Raw genomic sequence first — 22,917 nt, forward strand, 5'->3', positions numbered from 1 at the left:
AAATTGTTTCGCGCCTTACTATGTACGAGAGTTCTCCAAAGGGAAATAACTCGGATGTATCTCGAAACCGGCGTATTAGGATGTATATTGAGCATGTTTTATTTTAAACTTATTGTCTCTATCAAAATAAATCAGCATAAGTCACGCTGAATATCAAATTTAAGAAACTTATATGCGTTTCCCTTTTTACTCAACAATACAGGAAATAACCACAGAGTTCTTTCCGTGAAAAACTGATGACACACACAGATTGATGACACACACAGATAGATGAAACTGATGACACACACAGATGCAATACAAGTCTTTTTTCCAGACCCACTTCACAAAAACCTTATTGTTCCCCCAGAATAACCAATATTACAGTATTAACAACACATTGCATTAAAATACTTCACTATAGTAAAAATGTTGGTTTCATCACCGCAAACTATAGTATTTATTTAGTATGGAGCGCCAAATTAACATAAACTCAAATAATTGAAGATATCTTCAATTATTTGAAGATATCATCAATTCAATTATTGCTCTCTTTAATTGAATTAATGCGCGCATTAAATCAATTATTGCTCTCATCAAATGAATTAATGCGCGCTTCAATTCAATTATTGCTCTCATCAATTGAGTTAATGCGCGCATCAATTGAATTAATGAGAGCAATCATTGATTTAATGCGCGCATTAATTCAATTATTGCTCTCTTCCATTCAATTGATGCGTGCATTAATTCAATTAATGAGAGCAATAATAGATTTGATGCGCGCATTAATTCAATTATTGCTCTCTTCAATTCAATTGATGAGAGCATTAATTTCGTAGAAATATTGCTCGCAATAATTAATTTATAGCTCGGTTTAAATAATTTGATGATCTCTTTAATTCAATTGAAGATATCTTTAAATCATTTACAATGCTTTTGTATAAGAAATTAATGCGCGCATCAATTCTTTTAAAGAGAGCAACAATTCAATTAAAGATATCATTAATTCAATTGTGGATATGTTGAATTGAAGACATCTTTAAATATATAGTTGCTCTCTCTAAAAGAATTATTGCTCTCTTCAAATGAATTAAAGATATCATTAATTCAATTGAAGAGAGCAATAATTGAATTAATGCGCGCATTAAATCAATTATTGCTCTCATCAAAGGAATTAATGCGCGCATCAATTCAATTATTGCTCTCATCAATTGATTTAATGCGCGCATTATATCAATTATTGCTCTCTTCAATTGAATTGTAGCGCGCATCAATTCAATTGTTGATATCATTAATTCATTTGAAGAGATCATTAATTCAATTAAAGCACGCATCAAATCAGCTGAAGAATTAATGCTCTCATCAATTCAATTAATGCACGCAATAATTCAGAAGTGAAGATATCATTAATTATTTGAAGAGATCTTTAATTCAATTGTTGCGCGCATCAAATGAATTGATGATATCTTCAAACAATTGAAGATATCTTCAATTATTTGAGTTTATGTTAATTTGGCGCTCCATAATTTAGGGTTGTGATAAAATTGATCTGGCTTTCAGTATCACCTCAAGTTTGGAATGAAGCAAACTCTTGAAAGAAAACAAGCACAGTTTTATATACATATAGTGAGTATATATATCAAAATTCATTTATTGCATTTTATTCAATTGTAGCAACAAAAGTTCATGATTGTCATATATAAAAATGTGGTGCTATAAAGATAGGTAGATACATGTAGATCGATAGAGAGAGAGAGAGAGAGAGAGAGAGAGAGACATGTAAATCATAGATAGATAGAGAGAGAGTTACAATGTAGGTAGATACAATATAGCTAGACTAAGCTTTACTATCAATAAATAGAATCACGACAATGTGGCATCAAATGACCCGTGATATGAAAAATCGATTTTACATGTGTATAGTGTGTATATTTATAACCATCATAAAAATTATATTACAAAAATAAATCTTCATTATGTGACGAACACATACTGGTAAAACTGTACAAAGGAAACATGAAAGCAACACAGAGCAAATGTTGACCTTGGTCCAATGGTAAACAAAACCGTGCATGATCACTGGACCCTACAGCCTTTACTGTCATCAACTAAATGTACATGTAGCTGCAATCTATCCCTTCAAAGAAAATATTATGTATATTATGTTATCTGATGTCTATACAATAGCAGACATACGATGCATTGCACTACATACATCAATATGTATCTCATTAAAGCTTAACATGCTAGCCTTTAATTGGAATCAATATAACTTTACATACATAGAAATTTCATAATACTAAATCTTATGAAATTCACACCGGGAGATACTCATTGGTTTACATTGGTAACCATGGTAAACATTGACCCTGACAAAAATACATGTAATCCCTGAAGATATTTGCATAATGTATATTTCAAAAATTTACATTTACTTTTTAAACCTGTGATAAAATATATTAGAGAATTTTGAAGGATATTTGCCTATAACTGCAAAGACCGAATCACTATAAATCTGTTAGGCGTATGAACACTGTCAAGCATGTCATCTGCATCTAGTATTTCAACCCACAGGAACGGCTCAACCGGTGATTTTATAATAATAATAATAATAGGGGTCTTATACCAAACAACTTACTAATAAATATTAATATGTTTTATAAATATTTCAAGTAGCTATGAAATTAAAAATAAGCTAAAAGCAACACCTATGAAGTTAAAGTTAATGCTTAAGTTTGATAAAGATATTTTCAAAGGATTCAGGTAAAAACAAAAGGTGGTTAAATTTACTGAGGGAATACTAACACATCGAAACACAAACCAAGTTCAACATGACCAACACTACATGCTCCATTCACGACCACAAAGTGAATAAGACATCATTCATATGAGGATATCTAAAAAGATTGCAAAGGTTGAAAAATTGAAGTGATTTGATAAAAGAAATCATTGTTATAAACGGTATATATAAATGGTGCTATAAATATGTTCTGCACAGTGTCTATATCACTGCAGAATGTTCTAATTTTGTCACCCTATCAGGGATAATTATGTATAAACTAGCAAGAGTATACCACCTGTTTTGTTTCTGTAACCATGTTTCATGGGAGTTATCTTACATTCAACCTTCACAAAAACAAGAAATGACCTAATATTGTGAGCAATGAATTGAAGTGGTTCCCTCCTATCAGAATAAAAAGGTATAGGATAAAGTTAGTTGTAAATCAAAATTCTATTGTATAAAATGAAAAAAGTGACATTCCAAACAATAACACTTAAATGTATAATTCTACAAACTGTTACCTCAGAATACAAAAATTGTTTCCTAACACCCTATGGCGTGAAACTAAACATCTAAAGACTTGGATTTCTGGAGGTTATCCATAGGAATGTTTTCCACTGCATCCTGACGGTGAAGGAGACAGTCATGGGACACCTTTCTCTTTGCCAGACTGTCTTTCGTGTGTTCAGATTCGGGATCTTCTTTAATTAAAGGGCTGCTCTCAGCTACCAGTTCTTCTCTTTCAAACACTTCATCCTCAACGATTGTCTGACTGACTAACGAGGTATTGAAGCCTTTATCTCCTTCCACCGGAGAGTAGTCTACCGTCATTGCCTTCTGTGTGCGTCCAATCAGGTGATTGTTAGCTCTCTCTCTACACAGGTTGGAATCACTTTCGGCCCATGAGAGGGCTCGTTCAGGCATTTTTCTAATGGATTTCATTCGTTGTAATTTGGCATTATTCTTTCGTCTATGTCTCAAGTTTTCAAAATCAAAATTGGGAACATAGCTTATCTGTCGATCGAATCTTCTATTTGGTATCTATTCAAAATTTCAAAGAAAATCATCCCAGTTTATTACTTCTATAAGAATTTTAATAATGACCATAATACCGAAACATGTCATTCTTAACAGAAACATGAATCATAATATGTACGTAATTTTAATAATGACCATAATACTGAAACATGTCATTCTTAACAGAAACATGAATCATAATATGTACGTAATTTTAATAATGACCATAATACTGAAACATGTAATTCTTAACAGAAACACGAATCATAATATGTACGTAATTTTAATAATGACCATAATACTGAAACATGTAATTCTTAACAGAAACATGAATCATAATATGTACGTAATTTTAATAATGACCATAATACTGAAACATGTAATTCTTAACAGAAACACGAATCATAATATGTACGTTCATTAGGGGTGAAACGATGCATCGCGATGCGGCCGAATCGCGATGTAGTGGCCTCGATTCGATGTTCGATTTATTCGGGGTCTGTTTCGGTTCGATACGGTTTTAAATCATAGCACACATTGCTCATGATAACACGGTTTCTGATTAGCCAATGGAATTGAAAATTGCCCAATCAACATACGAGTAAACTTTGCTGTATCAAAATGGACGCAGTCGAGTTGAAAAATGCACCCCCAATGTATAAATCCTGGGTATGGCGACATTCAGTTTTCACGAAAACTAAGAGGTCCGAAGACCGAGGCCAGTGGATTTTACGGTCGGCTCAGTGAAAATTAAATATCAGGAAGTCCGATGGGCTTGTAGATTTTCTGTAAGTCACATTAAACATAATGTTTAAAACGTCTTATTTGCTTAATTTACCATCAAAATGAAATAAAAATAAATAAAAAAAATAGCACATAAAGTAAGTCTTTGGACATGTGGTTTGTTTATTTCATAAAGAACGATAACTATACTTGTAATTGTCAAGATAACTTGTACGTTGATCACGTGAATATTAAACGAACAACTTGTTGAAACAACAAAAATGTCCGCGTTCTGTATCGTACCACACACCGGTAATTGCTGCTTTATTGCATTGTCCAATTAAAATGAACTTCGACAATTGCAGTTATCTCTGATTTTATGCAATTACTATAGTTTATAGAATTAATCAATCATTTACATTTGATGTTAGTAGAGAAGACTACTTCCTAAGGTGCACTCGGGCTGTTTTCATGTTTGTGAAAAATACGTGAATTTGTAGTCTTGTTTGCGGGCGAAGAGAGAGAAAATACCGTGTACGGTGTTGTTTTTCTGGTATCGGCATAAAGGATGTCTTAAGGTGGATATGAATACGAGTAATAACCATTGTTCCAGTAAATTTATTGTACAATTTTACAATGTATTCCATAGTGTATGTGATAAACATGAAAATTTAGGGGGCCAGTAAATTTCACTGTGGGCCAGTAAATTCAGACAGTCCACTGGTCCGACTGGCCAGCAAGTTTTAAATGTTTTCGTGAAGACTGCATTTCGGCTTTAGGACAAATGATAAGAGTGTTGCTCTATGTTAAATGTTTTTACATTATGTAGAATTTATTTGCAGAGAGCAACAAATACAACGAAACATGAAAAAATCTTAGCATTATGAAGAATTTGGTACATGTTATTGTATCGAATCGAAAATCATCGAATCGAGACTAAAGTATCAAAAATCGAATCGAATCGAGAAAGTACTGTATCGTTTCACCCCTAACGTTCATATGGTTTCCTCGTCTTCATGCAGAATTATCAGACCTTAGTTGTAACCAAAATTATTCCGTTCTTTTAAATTTTCCAGCCAGAATCAGAATTATGACTGAACTTTAACATCCTACCTATTTTCATATTTATAAACCATTCTGACTACAGTCTTTATGTATTTCCTTACCACCAGAGTTGGTGACCGGAGACTCTCTTTCAAGAGGTTCCTGAAGTCTTTAGCCGTGGGCTCTTCTCCTCCTATTGAAATAGAAACCTTCTTAGGGGGCTGTGTGACCACTTTAGGCTCTGTAACACAGAAATTGCAAATATTCCATAAACTATATACATAATATTGCTAATTCAATATTCTCCACCTCATTATGACTAAAATACATGTATTTCAACACCTTTAATCAATGATCAAATATGTTGAAAATTCGATTCTCTTGAAACCAAATACTGCCTTAAAATAAACTCACTCCGAGTCCACAGTAAACACAGACAACCTGGATGTTTTAACATGAATGCTCAAATATACTGTCTAATTATATGACCACTGAAGTGTCAAATAGGAGAAAGAAAATACATGCAAATAAAGAAAGAGAATGATTTCATACAACGATATTACAGATATTAAATGTAAGAATTATCCAAGAGAAATTGAGGTCTACAATTATAGCATAATTTCACATTAAACTCCTGTTTTATAAAAATATTGTCTTCAGATTCAATGCAATATAGCAGAAATTCATGCTACAGATTCTACAAACCAACTATAAGTCTAGGTTTAGAAACTCCTGCTAAAACACAAAAGTATTGCTTCCATTCAATGACATAGCATCCTCTTCCATTTTTGATTAGACTAATTACATTCTTCAAGTTTCTTAACTAAACACCATAATAACTAACTAATAAGAATATTTGAATTCTTGAAATCAATTAAAAACTCATTTCTTTTATAACAGTTTCATGATTTAAATCCATGCTTTTCTTGATAAAGTCACAAAAGCAATATAAAATAGAACCGAACTTGGCTGAACTCTTAAATATATTTGTAGGTACATTTCATGATGTGGAAAAATTCAATACTGTTCTGATAAATGTAAAATAGGTAAAGTCTTTACCAGGGAAATGTTAAAACCTTACCAGCTTCAAAATCCTCATCTCTTTCTTCCTCATCCTCATGGGCCCTCAGTTTCAGCAGCATTGCTGAACTGTCCACATTCTTTCTGTCATGAAGATAAAAATTTGTCTTGTAGGTTCCAAAATATATTGCCAATATGAAATTAAAAAATTTCTCCTCTTCAAAGAAACATATCTTAATATTTTAAAAAAATCTTATTTTCTTATACAGGTGACTCGAGATGGCTCGAACTTTGATCTCTCGAAGTTCTCGGTCTCTCAAAGTGAAATCATGGTCCCGATTGTTTTCTCTATATAACAAAGCAAATTTACTATCGATCTCTCGAACGTTCAATCTCTCGAAGTTCTCGATCTCTCGAAGTGAAGTTGAGTCCCGTAAAACACATTTCATTGTTTTTCACTCTCAATATCTCGAAGCGGTTGTAGCATATACCCATCGTTACCCAAGCGTTTAATAATTTCCGCTTGGACCTTCCTGGATTTTGTTGAATGCCGGAGGGGTAATTAGGTGTTTGCATAGTTGAAACATCGCCCGTGCTTCTTTGTGGAGATGACAAACTTAAGTATATAATTGGCTAATTGGTCAGTTTATACCTTGCACTGGGATTTTGTGTTGTGATGATTAAAATTATATATAATCTGACTATGAATAAATGGTATAATTTATTTGTTTTGACGTGACAGCGAGAGAGTAAGCTTTAGACATAATTTAGAGATATACAGACTGTTAGATTTCTCGAGTTTGATCTTTGTGTAAAGTTACTCTAAAACATCGTTTTACTCATTCATTAGAATTTTTTGCTTTGGGTAAAGCGACATAACATTGTGCTCTGTTTAGTTTGCGACAGTAACACTTCATCGGAACTTGGTATTGTACGCCTATCTAAGCATGATTAAAGAACAAATAAATACATAAACTTTGAAATGTTTTTTTATTAATGCAAAATAAGGTATTTTTATTTTGATATCAAATTAACTACCTGACGAATATGAAGGAAAACATGTCAAAATGATATCACATGAAGATATCTTGTTGGTAAACATTTTTGGTTACTGTAAAATCTTAACCATACCGGCGGACCTTCAATTTCCGAATTTCGATCTCTAGAACTCGCGATTTCTCGAAGTTTTATCAAGGTCCCTTAAACTTCGAGTTATCGAGAGTTACCTGTATCTATATGTATAACAACACAGCAAGTTCTCAATGTGGTGAAACTAATTAGAAATAATCAAGTTAAAAACATTCCTTTCTGCAATAGTTATATGGTACATGTAGGTACCAGTATACCTACCAAACAGCTGATTACTGGATTTTTTTTAATCAATTGATTTCATTCAAATCATCATTGAAATGCACTGCAGACAGCACTTTTTCAAACATTCAACATTTTTCTAAAATCTACAGCAAACCATATGCACATCAATTTGATGGATGTAATCATTACTTATATATCATCCTGGAGGATGTAGATTTTACTTTCACAGGGAAAAATTGTGTTTTTTTTCAAACATTTCTTGGCCAATCAGATTTGAGTATATTACATGAACATATAATATGAAATGCAGATTCTAAACCAAAATTTTCTCCTTGTAATTGCCCTGTAAAAAATACCCCCACTTAACTCAATTTCATATTTTCTTACACTGTTTATTCCGACACACTGTATTTTCTGACATAAAATTTGTCTCCCAGAGTATGTCAGATTAGACAGGTTTTACTGTATATATATATATATATATATATATATATATATATATATATATATAGGGACTCTCCCAGTGTATGTCAGATTAGACAGGTTTTACTGTGTATATATAGGGACTCTCCCAGTGCATGTCAGATTAGACAGGTTTTACTGTGTATATATAGGGACTCTCCCAGTGCATGTCAGATTAGACAGGTTTTACTGTGTATATATAGTGACTCTCCTAGTGCATGTCAGATTAGACAGGTTTCACTGTATATGTCAGATTACACAGGTTTCACTGTACATGTCAGATTAGACAGGTTTCACTGTGTATATCAGATTAGACAGGTTTCACTGTATTTATATAGGGACTCTCCCAGTGCATGTCAGATTAGACAGGTTTCTATGTGTTTATATAGGGATTCTCCCAGTGCATGTCAGATTAGACAGGTTTCACTGTATATGTCTTATTAGACAGGTTTCACTGTTTTAATATAGGGACTCTCCCAGTACATGTCAGAGGGACTCTCCCAGTGCATGCCAGATTAGAAAGGTTTCACTGTACATGTCAGATTAGACAGGTTTCACTGTATATGTCTGATTAGACAGGCTTCACTGTATATGTCTGATTAGACAGGCTTCACTGTGTTTATATAGGGTCTCTCCCAGTGCATGTCAGATTAGACAGGTTTCACTGTACATGTCAGATTAGACAGGTTTCACTGTGTATATACAGGGACTCTCCCAGTGAATGTTAGATTAAACAGGTTTCTATGTGTTTATATAGGGACTCTCCCAATACATGTCAGATTAGACAGGTTTCTATGTGTTTATATAGGGACTCTCCCAATACATGTCAGATTAGACAGGTTTCTATGTGTTTATATAGGGACTCTCCCAGTGAATGTCAGATTAAACAGGTTTCTATGTGTTTATATAGGGACTCTCCCAATACATGTCAGATTAGACAGGTTTCTATGTGTTTATATAGGGACTCTCCCAATACATGTCAGATTAGACAGGTTTCTATGTGTTTATATAGGGACTCTCCCAATACATGTCAGATTAGACAGGTTTCTATGTGTTTATATAGGGACTCTCCCAGTGAATGTCAGATTAAACAGGTTTCTATGTGTTTATATAGGGACTCTCCCAGTGTATGTCAGATTAGACAGGTTTCTATGTGTTTATATAGGGTCTCTCCCAGTACATGTCAGATTAGACAGGTTTCACTGTACATGTCAAACTAGACAGGTTTCACTGTATTTATATAGGGACTCTCCCAGTGCATGTCAGATTAAACAGGTTTCTATGCATTTATATAGGGACTCTCCCAGTGTATGTCAGATTAGACAGGTTTCACTGTATTTATATAGGGACTCTCTCAGTGTATGTCTGATTAGACAGGTTTCACTCTATATGTCTGATTAGACAGGTTTCACTGTATTTTGATAGACATGATCAGTTGATAACAGAGCTACAATTGTATTATTTAAATGATTCAGCAGAAGTTTGTTCATTCAAATGACTTACAAATCACTGGGAACTTTAGGAAGATTGGCTGCACCACACAAATGTAGATTCTTGTAATGTTCTCTGAAAATAAGCACATCTGGATATGAATCTTTGACAACAACCAGGAATATGGAAATTGAATTGCAGAAAGCTACTTTTTCAAATGCTAAAACCTGAAAATGGCATATCAAATGAAAATACATACAATGATATAAAAACTTATCTAAAGATCAATACACAAGTTTTGAGACAAGTCCGAGTAATTTCTCCTTTAGAGAGCACTCATACACAGCACTGCAAGTTTCTTATTCGCAGTTTCATCACTCGACTTTAACCGATACACAAACCAAATAAATAAGTAATAATTATTCAGGGAGTGCATCATAAACACAAGAAATGCTTATTACATCATGTTATCGTGATTGATTAGAGTTTAATGAATGATTGTGTTGACAGTTTTTGGCATGGCTTAATTTTGAAATAAAATATTCAAACAATGTACACAATTACCAATGACTGTTTTACAGATCAATATTCACAATACAATGAATATTTTCAGTGATTGACAAATGTTCAATAGCTGAATATTACAAAGGAATTAACAATGTCAACATGCACTTCAGTTGCAAACATCATCAATGAATTTCACACACAACAGTCTACATCAACTTTTCATACAGTATATGATAGGACTCACAGAACACAATGATATAAGCCCAATTATTGGCCACAGACTCTGGAAATAACAGAATCTGCAGCGGTGCTTCTAGCAAATTTGGCAAACCTATTTTGACTATATTATGTACATAGATATTAGATGACCAAAGCCATGAATATTTCTACTTCCACTACTGTAAAACAGCTGAGGTACTACTCCCATTTAACTACTGTAAAACAGCTGAGGTACTACTCCCATTTAACTACTGTAAAACAGCTGAGCTACTACTCCCATTTAACTACTGTAAAACAGCTGAGGTACTACTTCCATTTAACTACTGTAAAACAGCTGAGCTACTACTCCCATTTAACTACAGTACTGTAAAACAGCTGAGGTACTACTCCCATTTAACTACTGTAAAACAGCTGAGGTACTACTCCCATTTAACTAAAGGCTGTTCCAGAAATGATCAAATGTCGGGCGGCAAACGATATTTTTTTGTGTGGGTGGTCGTATTTTTTCATATTTTATATGGTCCGTGGTTGGACTGTTAAATAAATGTTTATTATGGGTAGTGGGTAGTTTCTATTGTTTTTTAATTTTGTGACATGTGGGTGTTGAGTTTTCAGAATATTTTTATTGTCGCTCTTGTCGTGTTGGTTACAAAACGTCGGAGGGAAAATTGAAAAAGTGCTTTCAAAATGCTGCTTTCGAAATTGGAAATCGGAAGTAACATAGAACTATTCGAGTTGTCGCTCTTTGTAGCGCAAATATATTGGTGTTTTCAACAGCAGCTTCCTGATGTAACTTTTGTAAAATAAATACATGGGGAGGTAGGGAGGCACCCTCCCTACCTCCCCGTGTATTTATTTCTGGAATAGCCCTAATGTAAAACAACTGAGGCAATGCAACTTACTTCATAACCAGTTTTTCATAATTAACGATCAGTTCCGCTCCATCCTCAATGTTTGGTGTTTTCAACAGCAGCTTCCTGATGTAATGGTCATCAAAGTAATGAAACTTTTCCTGACAAAATACATAGAGATAAAAAGTTACGTGTGAAATTTGGAATTGAAAATTAAAAAGAAATATTTACCCTCCATTAACAATTTTTTCAAACTTATATTCTGACATTTAGTAAAAATTTAAAACATGTAACATGACTTGCCTAGTAGATGAAATAATACACAATGAATGAAAATAATTACCTGTTGAATAAGATGAAAAATATGCACAGATTACAAGGCCATTATTTTTGCAATAATGTATTAATAGTATTTATTTATGAATTATCACATACACTTACCCTTAGCTGAAACTTTCCTATATAACCTAAAACTTCTTCTACACCAGCCATTAAGTGATCATTAATCTGTGGTAAAGAAAAATTAATCACAGATGAATATTCTCTCTGCATGATCGTATCTTTCCTATTCATATATGTATGTTTGCATAAAAAGATATAATGTACATGGTCTAATCGTATTTTCAAAGCAAAACATTTTGAACACTTAGAACATGCTTAGAATTGCTGCTTTAGATAGACTGAATAATTCAAGTGATCAATTAATTTAAGAAAATAATTTTACGTTCAGACGCTGGCTATTAATGATACACTTACCTTGTCGTGTAGAACTAGGCACATACTGGGGCTATGATCTGCTGGGGCTAGTCTTACTCTCAGTGCATTCACAATCGGCTTTATTGTGGCCCCCTGTGTAAAACTATATAAATTTAGCTGTGTGCATGTACTTAACACATCATTTTACAAGATTATGAAGACTGACACTGTTAGACACCTTGTAATTTAGCTGCAGATCTGTAGTGCTCTGGGAAAATATTAAGACATACTATAGTCTGTTGCTAATCATAGTCAAGACACAAAATCATAATGCCAAAACAGTGAGTACTGTAAAACCCTAAAAACTGCACACATCCATGTATCTAACATCTAATTTTCTTGTTCCTGAGAAAGTTGATCTGTTCTTCTATTACTTGCAATACTTTCATTGCTGAAATAATACAAACTCATCATAAAACTACAATAACATGTACATACACATACAATCAATCTCAATTGAAAAACAACATACATGTAACTTTGATCTGTAGGGGGAAAAAAAGATTTTATTTAAAAACATGTATTATGATAAACTGTAGCCACAAGCTTAGTCTTTGTTTATAATAAACTGTAGCCACAAGCTTAATCCTCATTTATAATAAACTGTAGCCACAAGCTTAGTCCTCATTTATAACAAACTGTAGCCACAAGCTTAGTCCTCATTTATAATAAACTGTAGCCACAAGCTTAGTCCTCATTTATAATAAACTGTAGCCACATGCTTAGTCCTTGTTTATAATATACTGTAGCCACAAGCTTAGTCCTCATTTATAATAAACTGTAGCCACAAGCTTAGTCCTCATTTATAATAAACTGTAGCCACAAGCTTAGTCCTCATTTATAATATACTGTAGCCACAAGCTTAGTCCTCGTTTATAATATACTGTAGCCACATGCTTAGTCCTCATTTATAATAAACTGTAGCCACAAGCTTAGTCCTCATTTACAATAAACTGTGGCCACAAGCTTAGTCCTCATTTATAATAAACTGTAGCCACAAGCTTAGTCCTCATTTATAATATACTGTAGCCACAAGCTTAGTCCTCGTTTATAATATACTGTAGCCACATGCTTAGTCCTCATTTATAATAAACTGTAGCCACAAGCTTAGTCCTCATTTACAATAAACTGTGGCCACAAGCTTAGTCCTCATTTATAATAAACTGTAGCCACAAGCTTAGTCCTTGTTTATAATATACCGTAGTCACAAGCTTAGTCCTCATTTTACCTGGAAGAAGACTGTGAAGAGAATCACAAACAGTGTGGTGGTGACAAACATATCTTTCTCTGGGAACTCCTTTTTGTCCAGAAGAGCTACCAGGGAGAAACAAACAGCCCCTCGTAATCCACCATAACTCTACACACAAAACCATAAAGAGGAAGTGAGTGACAATCATGCATATGAAAAACATGAAAGTTTTTTTTTTTTTATCAAATTCTATCCTATAAAATTCACTATAATATTAAACATCCCATCAAATTCTATCCTATAAAACTCACCACAATAAACATTTCATCAAATCCTATCCTGTAAAATTCACTATAATAAATATTTCATCAAATCCTATCCTGTAAAACTCACTATAATAAATATTTCATCAAATCCTGTCCTGTAAAACTCACCATAATAAACATTTCATCAAATCCTATCCTGCGGACTCTGTAGGTGTCAAATTTGTTGATAAGGAAGGTAATACCATAGACCACTGTAAACAAACAACAATCATTTTGACAGAGATAAGATTATGTCTATTCAAGATTATGTCATTCATTCATCTTATGAAACATCAACATTAGATACACAATGTGAATAAATCTGAAATATCTTTACTGAGTTAATCCTATACACAAAATGTTATACACAATGTGAATAAATCTGAAATATCTTTACTGAGTTAATCCTATACACAACAGCTCATGAGAGACTCCCCTCTCTGATCCACCTACCTAAAAACCTGAATCCAATACACAATACTAGAGTCCACAAGACAAAGCCAGTTTGCCAGTCATGTTCAGTTATAAGAGCTAGTCCAAGGAAGAGGAAAATGATAATCTCGGATGTGGTGCTAAAGAGATATATATGCACGGATCAACATAGAATTGTAATCTACAAATATTATTTTGAAAACAAACTAGCAAATTCATCTTCATCAATCATTTCAATTACAATTAATTACAAATACTAAACCAACTCACAGATATTCAATATTTTCATTACATAACATACTTTTACTTTTATATGCAATATTCTGTGAGCATTCTTCTGTCTAGTGCCTATCTATTTTTTAATTCTCCAGAAACTTTTTCTATAATCACGCACCTCAACACTTTACTGAAATATTTGATTGCTACCTTGGATTATTTTTTAATTCTCCAGAAACTTTCTCTATATTCACGTACCTCAACACTTTAGTGAAATATTTGATTGCTACTTTGGATTTTGGAGTTATGTTCTGAAAGGCATAAGCAACTTGCACAAGTCCACAGCCAATGATACTGAAAAAAAAAAAAAAACCCACAGATTTCACATGTTGAAAAATTCTTCATATTATCTGATGAAATGAATGACTCATTACAAATTTCAGACTGCAAGTAACTTGTTTCATTATTTATCCAAAACTTCATCACATCCCATACAGTAAATATGTGAGAATAGACTTATATTCAAAATGTGTATAGTCATTTTTTATTTCGAATGATATGAACCTTAAAGTCAAATGCATATCATTCAGTGTAAAACTGTTCAAGCAAACTTTAAAAATGTCTTTGTTTGCCATCTCATGACTCTGAATAAAAAAATATATCTTTTTTCTTGAATCAATCAATTTGTAAGCATATGTGATTGCCACTTTATCGAGCTCTGCTCAATTTCTCAAGGGCTATAGATTTTCCATGCAAATGGAAAGAACCAGTTTTAATCTAACACGGTACCTACCATATTATGCCAGAAAATTCAAACAACTCAGCCAGCAGGAAGGCTAAGTAAGCCATTCCAAATATTGCTATAGGTTCAACCACTGCAAAAAATTAAAATATTTCGATGTTAGGCAAACAGATGGTTAGAACAGACAAATATTGCTATAGGTTCAACCACTGCAAAAAATTAAAATACTTCACTGTTAGGCAAACAGATGGTTAGAACAGACAAATATTGCTATAGGTTCAACCACTGCAAAATTTTTTAATATTTCACTGTTAGGCAAATACAGTGGAGCCTCGGTAATCCGGACGCTTCACCTTCCGGACGATTTTTCTAGGGAACGGAATTTTTATACGTTATTTTGCATCATTAATCCGGAAATTCGCGTTCCGGATCCGGACGGTCACATTTTACTACAAAACGTTATAATGCATTGAAAATTGTACCGTTAATCCGGACGGTAATTTTGTGTAGGGAAGGTCTGTGTCGGACAATTTTAGCAAGGCGTAAATTATAAAGAAAACAAGGCAAACTGTCTAATTGAAGCGATTATCTGTACCCTGTCAACACCTCCCTCCAATTAGATGGTGTGTGATGATAAGTCCGTTAGATAGCACGTGCCGATCGAGACATTGTATTGCCAATTTTCGCACACAAGATCTTTATTGCGTGTAGTGTTGAATTTTGTAAATAAATCTGCAGTATATTAATTTATACTCTTGATCAATACCCTAATAGTATTAATAAATTAAACATCATGTCGTAATGATAATTTTTTAACTGCTACACATTTCAGTTGTACTGATTCGTAAATTGATATCGGCTTATTCAAATCTAAAGAGTGTAGATTATACTTCTAGATTCTGGATTTTATACTGTTGATTGGCGTGAAATATACATGTATGTTCATGCATATGTAGTATAAGTTTTTAACGTTTAGAATGTCATGCATGTAGAATGTACCTGTGTACGATTGATTCTTGTTACGATGTTGTAGCGCTTTATTGCTTTCGATTTTTTAAACTCTGGGTAGAAGTGAGAAAATTACCATTTTAAGGAAAATGACAATTAAATTTTGTATGTACCCGTGATGTTAGTTTCACCTGAGTTTTGTTCCGTTATTAACGCATCATGAAAATAATAGATGCGCGTGGCTAGATCAAAGCAGTAGTAGGTCTCGATATTACGAGCTTAAATGATTTTTGTTCTCCCGATATTGTCTTGGATAATTATAGAACAAGAAATATAAACTCTGGCAGATTGAATTTTGGTTAAAGAATGTTGTCAACTGACATGATAATCACGAAATTTTTATATCAAGTTTGGACGATGAAGATTGTTTTAACAGACCGCCGAACCCGAGAATCGTGACATATGGAAATTACAGGCCTCTTTAAGAAGTAAAAGTGTGATGAAATGTTTGAAGTGTAAATGATTATGTTAGTTACTAATGATTAATTTACTTATAGTTACATACAGTGCTTCATTATTTGTTTTCGTGCATACGGTACACAGTTTTGTATATTTATTTGTAGGGTTCATATATACGTACAATGTAAGCACAGGCAAATACGCTGGACACGTACATTGAATTTTAGTGCTTTGAAATACATGTAAATGCTAACATCATATTAATTTATTTACTAATGCAAATTGTCAAATCCAATGATAGAATGTGTTTAATTCACTATGCATCAATAAAGTAGGCATATATTGGTTACTTATGTAAAGATAGAAAATATGCGATTCAATTATCCGGACGATTTTGCTGGGAACCAAAGTGTCCGGATTAACGAGGCTCCACTGTAGATGGTTAGAACAGACTTTGGGAAGAGGGGAGGGGAGGGGCGAGAATAATTCAGTGTTATAAAACATGGGAATTGCTTATTACATCTATCAATCACGATAACAATGGCGAAATACAGCCAGAATGTCAAAAATGTTCAGGGCTGTTGTGAAATGTTGTGCACATGTACACTGCAACATATAGGTTACCCAGTCTCTATACCTAGAATAGTAGAATAAAATTCATAGATTTTGTTAAGAAAATATGTCATAGTTGTCTAAAAGTGGAAATTGTACAACTTAAATGTATTTTGTATGTACACAGTGCATTGTAACAAAATGTTGCAATTACAGATTACACAAATGATGTACAATATACATGTAGATCCTCTAGGTGTTTCAGATGAATGGAGACAAGCAGCTCCTAGGTAAGTGTTTGGATTCAGATCATTCCTCATTGACAACTGAGAAAGGAAGCACAAAGAATTCATTGTACTTTTCAAGTTAATTTTTTAAAATAAAATTTCAATGCCTTTGTTTATTCATTTTATATCTCTTCAAGAATTTTTCACTCATGTAGATGTCACCAGCTGTAGGTAAAGTGTCATAAATTTCGACTTATGCAAGATGCTCTGGGCAGTAGTTGTCAGGGTTCTTTATCATTCCATCACCTGCTGAGACATGGGATCTTAGTTTTAAGGTCTCATCCAAAAGATCCATAAATCTCACTTTTAAGCTTCGACACGGCCAAGGCACGAGCAGGACTCTGATCCAAGACCAATCACTTCAACTACTGAGCTACAACAATCACTTCAACTACTGAGCTACAACAATCACTTCAACTACTGAGCTACAACAACCAGTCTAATTTCACTGAGCCTCCATGACCAGTCCAATTTCACTAATCCTCCACAACCGGTCCAATTTCACTAATCCTCCACAACCGGTCCAATTTCACTAATCCTCCACAACCAGTCCAATTTCATAATCCTCCACAACCGGTCCAATTTCACTCAGCCTCCATAACCGGTCCAATTTCACTGAGCCACCTCAACCAGTCCAGTTTAAATGAGTCACAACGACCAGTCCAATTTCCAAGCAAATAGTCTCCAAGCTCTTTTGACAATTATAGGTGTGCACACAATCAAACAGACAAGCTACATGATCTCTCAGAATCAACACGGTACTATGTCTGCATGGAGTTACCTACCTTTGACAGTGTTAGTAAACTTGGTAAGTACAGCTGACAGGCATCCCACTAAAATCCCAATTACTAGTCCTCCTATGACCACAATTAGGAATTTCAATATGCCCAACAAAACCTGGAACATGAAGTAATTTATACATTATTATACTTTCATATCAATCACCTGAATCTAAAGATTGGAAAACTACATCGGCTGAGGCACATTAAATATCAATAACAAAGACTATAGATATTGAAGTTAACCGTATTATTAAAATATTGGTAATGTTCATATTACTGAGTCCTAAATTGTGAACATTATGAAGCTATTCAATGAAAGGAGTAACAACAGAATTTGGAGTTTTTCTTACTAGGTAATGTCAGCTCTGTTTACATGATATTCTTTTTCTAATTATACAGGTGCAATGAGGTAACAATCTGTATAGATGACTAGAGCACTCCAAAAGACAAAAGAAACGTGTAGCCTGTAGAAGCTGTATCATAAAAGTATAACAGACAGACAGACAGGCATACATGTAGGTGCTGTATTGGAAAGGTGTAACTCCAGACATGAACGTGTTTAGTTGTACATTTAGGTGCTGTATTGAAGACACAAACATTAGCTTGTAGGTGCTGTTTGGTAAAAGTGTAATTCCAGACAGACAGACATGTTTAGTCTGTAGCAGCAAGTGTAACTCTAACCTAACAAACATGTACAGACTATAAATAAAACACCTTAACTGACAACCACACAGAGATCCCCAAACCTATATCCACTTTGTTTTGCAGGAGACATTAATGTCATGTATATATTACTTGTCCAGCATCAATTGTGCCCCCTTCTGCTTGTAATCTATTGTACGTCTGCAGCACATTATATAACACTACAGTCACACCATCTGAAAAACAAACAACAGCTTAGTACTGACAATTCCAATGTAATGGAAAAACAAACATAAAAGCTCTGTACAGGGAAATGATTGTCTTGTAAATAAACACAACCATGGCAACTGTTTATTGTCTTGTACAGTAAAGACAAATTGCTTTACTGGTAGATGCTGAGAATTCTTTTGAGATGACAGACCTGTTAATATACAAGAGGCCCATGGGCCTAGAATCGCTCTTCTGATACATTGTAGAACAGGCAAAAATTCTCACTAACCAAGATTCATCAATGAACAAAGTTTGATGATGTTAAGTCAAATAGTACCTGAAAATTTAAATGTAACTGTCCAAAAGTAGGTCATGATGACCTACTTTTGGTCGACACACTGAAGACTCAAGATGCATCAACTGACAAGTCAAATAGTATTCAAATATAGCCGTCAAATTCCAAAAGAAGGCCACAGTGACCTACTTTTTGGTTGACACACTCCAAAGACTCAAGATGCATCAACTGACAAAGTTTGATAATTGAAGTCAAATAGTATTTGAAATATTCAGATATAAACGTAAAATTCCAAAAGTAGGTCACAGTGACCTACTTTTTGGTCGACACACTCTGAAGACTCAAGACCCATCAACTGACAAAGTTTGATGATTGTAAGTCAAATAGTATCTGAAATATTCAAATATTCAAATATAGCCATCAGAATCCAAAAATAGGTCACGGTGACCTACTTTTTAGTCAACACACTCTGAAGACTCAAGATGCATCAACTGACAAAGTTTAATGATCCTAGCTTTTATAGTGTCCAAAATATGCATCTAAAATTGAAAATGTGAAATTTGAATGTCTGCAAAATTAAAAAAGTAGGTCACTGTGACCTACTTTTTAAAAAATAAATATGTTTCGAGGACTCTAGACACATCAACTTACAAGGTTTGATGATTCTAAACCTCTTGGTATCTGAAATAACAACCTAAAATGGATTTATAAATGATTAGCCATAAAATTCAGAAAGTAGATCATGGTGATATACTTTTCACACGACACAGTTCAAGGTCCCATGATCCATCAACTGACAACTTTTGATGATCATAGGCTCAAAAGTGTCCAAGATATGCATCAAAATCCATTTAATAATAATTACCTGCGAAATTCAAAAAGTAGGTCACTATGACCTACTTTTGAGACAACATGATATTAGGTCCTAAGATGCATCAATTGACAAAATTTGATGATCCTAGTTCTTATACTAAGCAAAATATCAAAGTTTTAACAAAACAAAATTTAAGGTCAACTTTGAAGTGACCTTGAGACCACACCCTTTGCCCCAGGATGATACCTTGAACAATTTTTTTTATCTACAACCTATCCTCATCCTTATGCATAAGTTTGGTGATAATTTGCCCAGTGGTTCTTGAGAAGAAGATTTTTTAGCAACCACTACTTTTGTTTGCATTTCCCTAATTATCTCCCCTTGTTAAAGGGTCACAACCCTAGTTTTAGTAAAAATGAAAGCCCTTGGACCAAGGATACATTGTGACAAATTTGACAAAAATTGGCCAAGGGGTTCTTGAGATACAGTCCTTTTTCCAAAAAGTTGACACACACCGCACGCCAGACATATGGCCATATGATTAGCTCTTTGAGCCTTCGGCTCAGAAGAGCTAAAAAGCTAAACAAGCTTCACAGAACATTTCCTTGTATCATGAAATATCAACTGATGTTCTACCCAAACACCAACTAAACCTCAAATTCTCCAAAGACTTTAAGCCATTTTTGTGTTTAAACAAGACTTGATATGACGCACTAACTTACCATTCAGGAGTGATTCCCCAAACACCAAGAAGTAGAGTGTAGGATTAATTCCCACCTCAGTAAATACTGCTAGAACCTACAATAACAAGAAGTAGAATGTAGGATTAATTCCCACCTCAGTAAATACTGCTAGGACCTACAATAACAAGAAGTAGAATGTAGGATTAATTCCCACCTCAGTAAATACTGCTAGAACCTACAATAACAAAAAGTAGAATGTAGGATTAATTCCCACCTCAGTAAATACTGCTAGGACCTACAAGAATTGTAGATAACATGGTGAATACTTGTAGTCCACACAAAAGTCAATCATCATAGACTGTATATTATTCAATTACTCATCACTGATTTTACCTTTTTTTATATAAAAGTATGAATAAAAAGATGATGATCCATTGAATATAGCAAATGTCACATGCTACATGGGAGTTTTATGAATACCTAGTTTAAGAGCTGTTATCTTTGTTTATTCTACAGATAAATCTAAGTTAGAAATCATTATTTAATAATGGAAAAATAAACAATATGACTGAAAAATACTGACCGCCACGGGGTCCACCGCAACAATAAGAGCAGAAAACACTAGAATTTGTATAAAGGAAATCTGTGAGACTGCCCCCATAGCTCCAACCATCATCAAACCATACAGACTCAGACCTAAATATATAAAAGTTACCATGGTTACTGTAACAAATATTAGAACACTACATCATGTTCAATTTTGTAGTTCATTAAGATGTAGGTAATATACATGATGAGAAAGAAATACATTGCCAGATACTGGGAGACCTACCTATTAGGAAACATGATATTGTTGTTCCCTACAAAACACGGAAACACAACTTCATAAAGAAATGACCTTGTATACATTGTAAACATTCATTAATGTCACCTTCATTAATCTGATTTTAAATAAGACCTTTTTAAATTAGATCAACAGATGCCACACCCTCTTTTGCCCCTCCCTCCTTCTTGAATGATTTTCTTGATACACCAAGGACTGAACCTTGATCAGAGAAAGTCAGATACTGACAGACAGTGAAGACACGGTTTTGTTGAATTATTTACGTGAATAATTACCCGTATAATTACCTGTATAATTACCTAATTATAGGGGCATTAGCTGTCAGTAAAGCACAAAAAATGTTATTCAATGAAAATTGCTCTATATTATATATTTCAGTAATAACACAAGTATTCAACTATTTCAAACACTTTTAAACCTCAAAGCAGGTACACATGTACATGAATACAATGTATATGCAATTTTGGTGATTAAATAATTATGGTCTTGCAAGACAATAATTCTTCCTTAAATATTTCTTTACACTAAAAGCAGTTATCTAATGTAGTTTTATTAGGTTTCTCTTGTGTACAAAATAAATGTTTTTATTAATCATTAATGTAATATTCCTATGCCATTGAGAGGATTATGAGAAACAAGAGGCCCATGGGCCACATCGCTCACCTGAGTCACCTTGGTCCATATCAGAAGATTTTCCATATCTATTTGTATGTAAAACCGTAGTCCCTATTATGGCCCCAAACCTTCCCCTGGAGGCCATGGTTTTTGCAAACTTGAATCTACACTATGTCAGAAAGCTTTCATGTAAATATGAACTTCTTTGGCCCAATGGTTCTTGAGAAGAAGATTTTTAAAGATTTTCCCTATATATTTGTATGTAAAACTTTGATCCCCTATTGTGGCCCCATCCTACTCCAGGGGGGGCATGATTTCAACAAACCTGAATCTGCACTATATCAGAAAGCTTTCATATAAATCTCAGCTTTTCTGGCTTAGTGGTTCTGGGAAGAAGATTTTTAAAGATTTTTCCTATATATTTGTATGTAAAACTTTGACCCCCTATTGTGGCCCCATCCGACCCCCGGGGGGCCATGATCTTAATCTGCACTATATCAGGAAGCTTTCATATAAATCTCAGCTTTTCTGGCTCAGTGGTTCTTGAGAAGTTGATTTTAAAAGATTTTTCCTATAAATTTGTATGTAAAACTTTTATGCCCCCCTTGAGGCCCCATTCAATCCCTGGAGTCCATGATTTTAACGAACTTGAATCTGCACTATATATAAAAAAAAAAACAACTTTGACCCCCTATTGTGGCCCCATCCGACCCCCGGGGCCATGATTTTAATAATTTAGAATCTGCATTATATAAGGAAGCTTTCATATAAATCTCAGTTATTCTGGCTCAGTGGTT

General features: G+C 33.9%; 1 protein-coding gene across 8 annotated transcripts in view; it reads right to left on the reverse strand.

Annotated features, from left to right (window-relative positions):
• Positions 1 to 1,590: 1,590 nt before the first annotated feature.
• The window catches only part of LOC125658049 (sodium/hydrogen exchanger 4-like), a 44,418-nt gene continuing 23,091 nt past the window's right edge, over positions 1,591 to 22,917 (reverse strand). For 3 of the 8 annotated variants that reach the window (XM_048889097.2, XM_048889096.2, XM_048889095.2), the window contains 18 exons: positions 21,494 to 21,521; positions 21,245 to 21,357; positions 20,701 to 20,776; positions 18,813 to 18,895; positions 18,021 to 18,132; positions 15,041 to 15,122; positions 14,506 to 14,601; positions 14,053 to 14,171; positions 13,729 to 13,811; positions 13,334 to 13,462; positions 12,106 to 12,198; positions 11,791 to 11,856; positions 11,401 to 11,510; positions 9,845 to 9,907; positions 6,627 to 6,709; positions 6,251 to 6,280; positions 5,668 to 5,786; positions 1,591 to 3,802 (listed from right to left, as the gene is read on the reverse strand). In XM_048889097.2, coding sequence (XP_048745054.2) covers positions 3,326 to 3,802; positions 5,668 to 5,786; positions 6,251 to 6,280; positions 6,627 to 6,709; positions 9,845 to 9,907; positions 11,401 to 11,510; positions 11,791 to 11,856; positions 12,106 to 12,198; positions 13,334 to 13,462; positions 13,729 to 13,811; positions 14,053 to 14,171; positions 14,506 to 14,601; positions 15,041 to 15,122; positions 18,021 to 18,132; positions 18,813 to 18,895; positions 20,701 to 20,776; positions 21,245 to 21,357; positions 21,494 to 21,521 — 1,962 coding nt within the window. In that variant the 3' untranslated portion in view covers positions 1,591 to 3,325. The remainder of the gene's footprint in view (positions 3,803 to 5,667; positions 5,787 to 6,250; positions 6,281 to 6,626; positions 6,710 to 9,844; positions 9,908 to 11,400; positions 11,511 to 11,790; positions 11,857 to 12,105; positions 12,199 to 13,333; positions 13,463 to 13,728; positions 13,812 to 14,052; positions 14,172 to 14,505; positions 14,602 to 15,040; positions 15,123 to 18,020; positions 18,133 to 18,812; positions 18,896 to 20,700; positions 20,777 to 21,244; positions 21,358 to 21,493; positions 21,522 to 22,917) is intronic. The other 5 variants (XM_056149562.1, XM_048889101.2, XM_048889098.2 and 2 more) reach the window with 4 other exon arrangements.

This window comes from Ostrea edulis, chromosome 9 (genome assembly GCF_947568905.1).
Source record: "Ostrea edulis chromosome 9, xbOstEdul1.1, whole genome shotgun sequence".
In the NCBI taxonomy this organism is placed as follows: domain Eukaryota; kingdom Metazoa; phylum Mollusca; class Bivalvia; order Ostreida; family Ostreidae; genus Ostrea; species Ostrea edulis.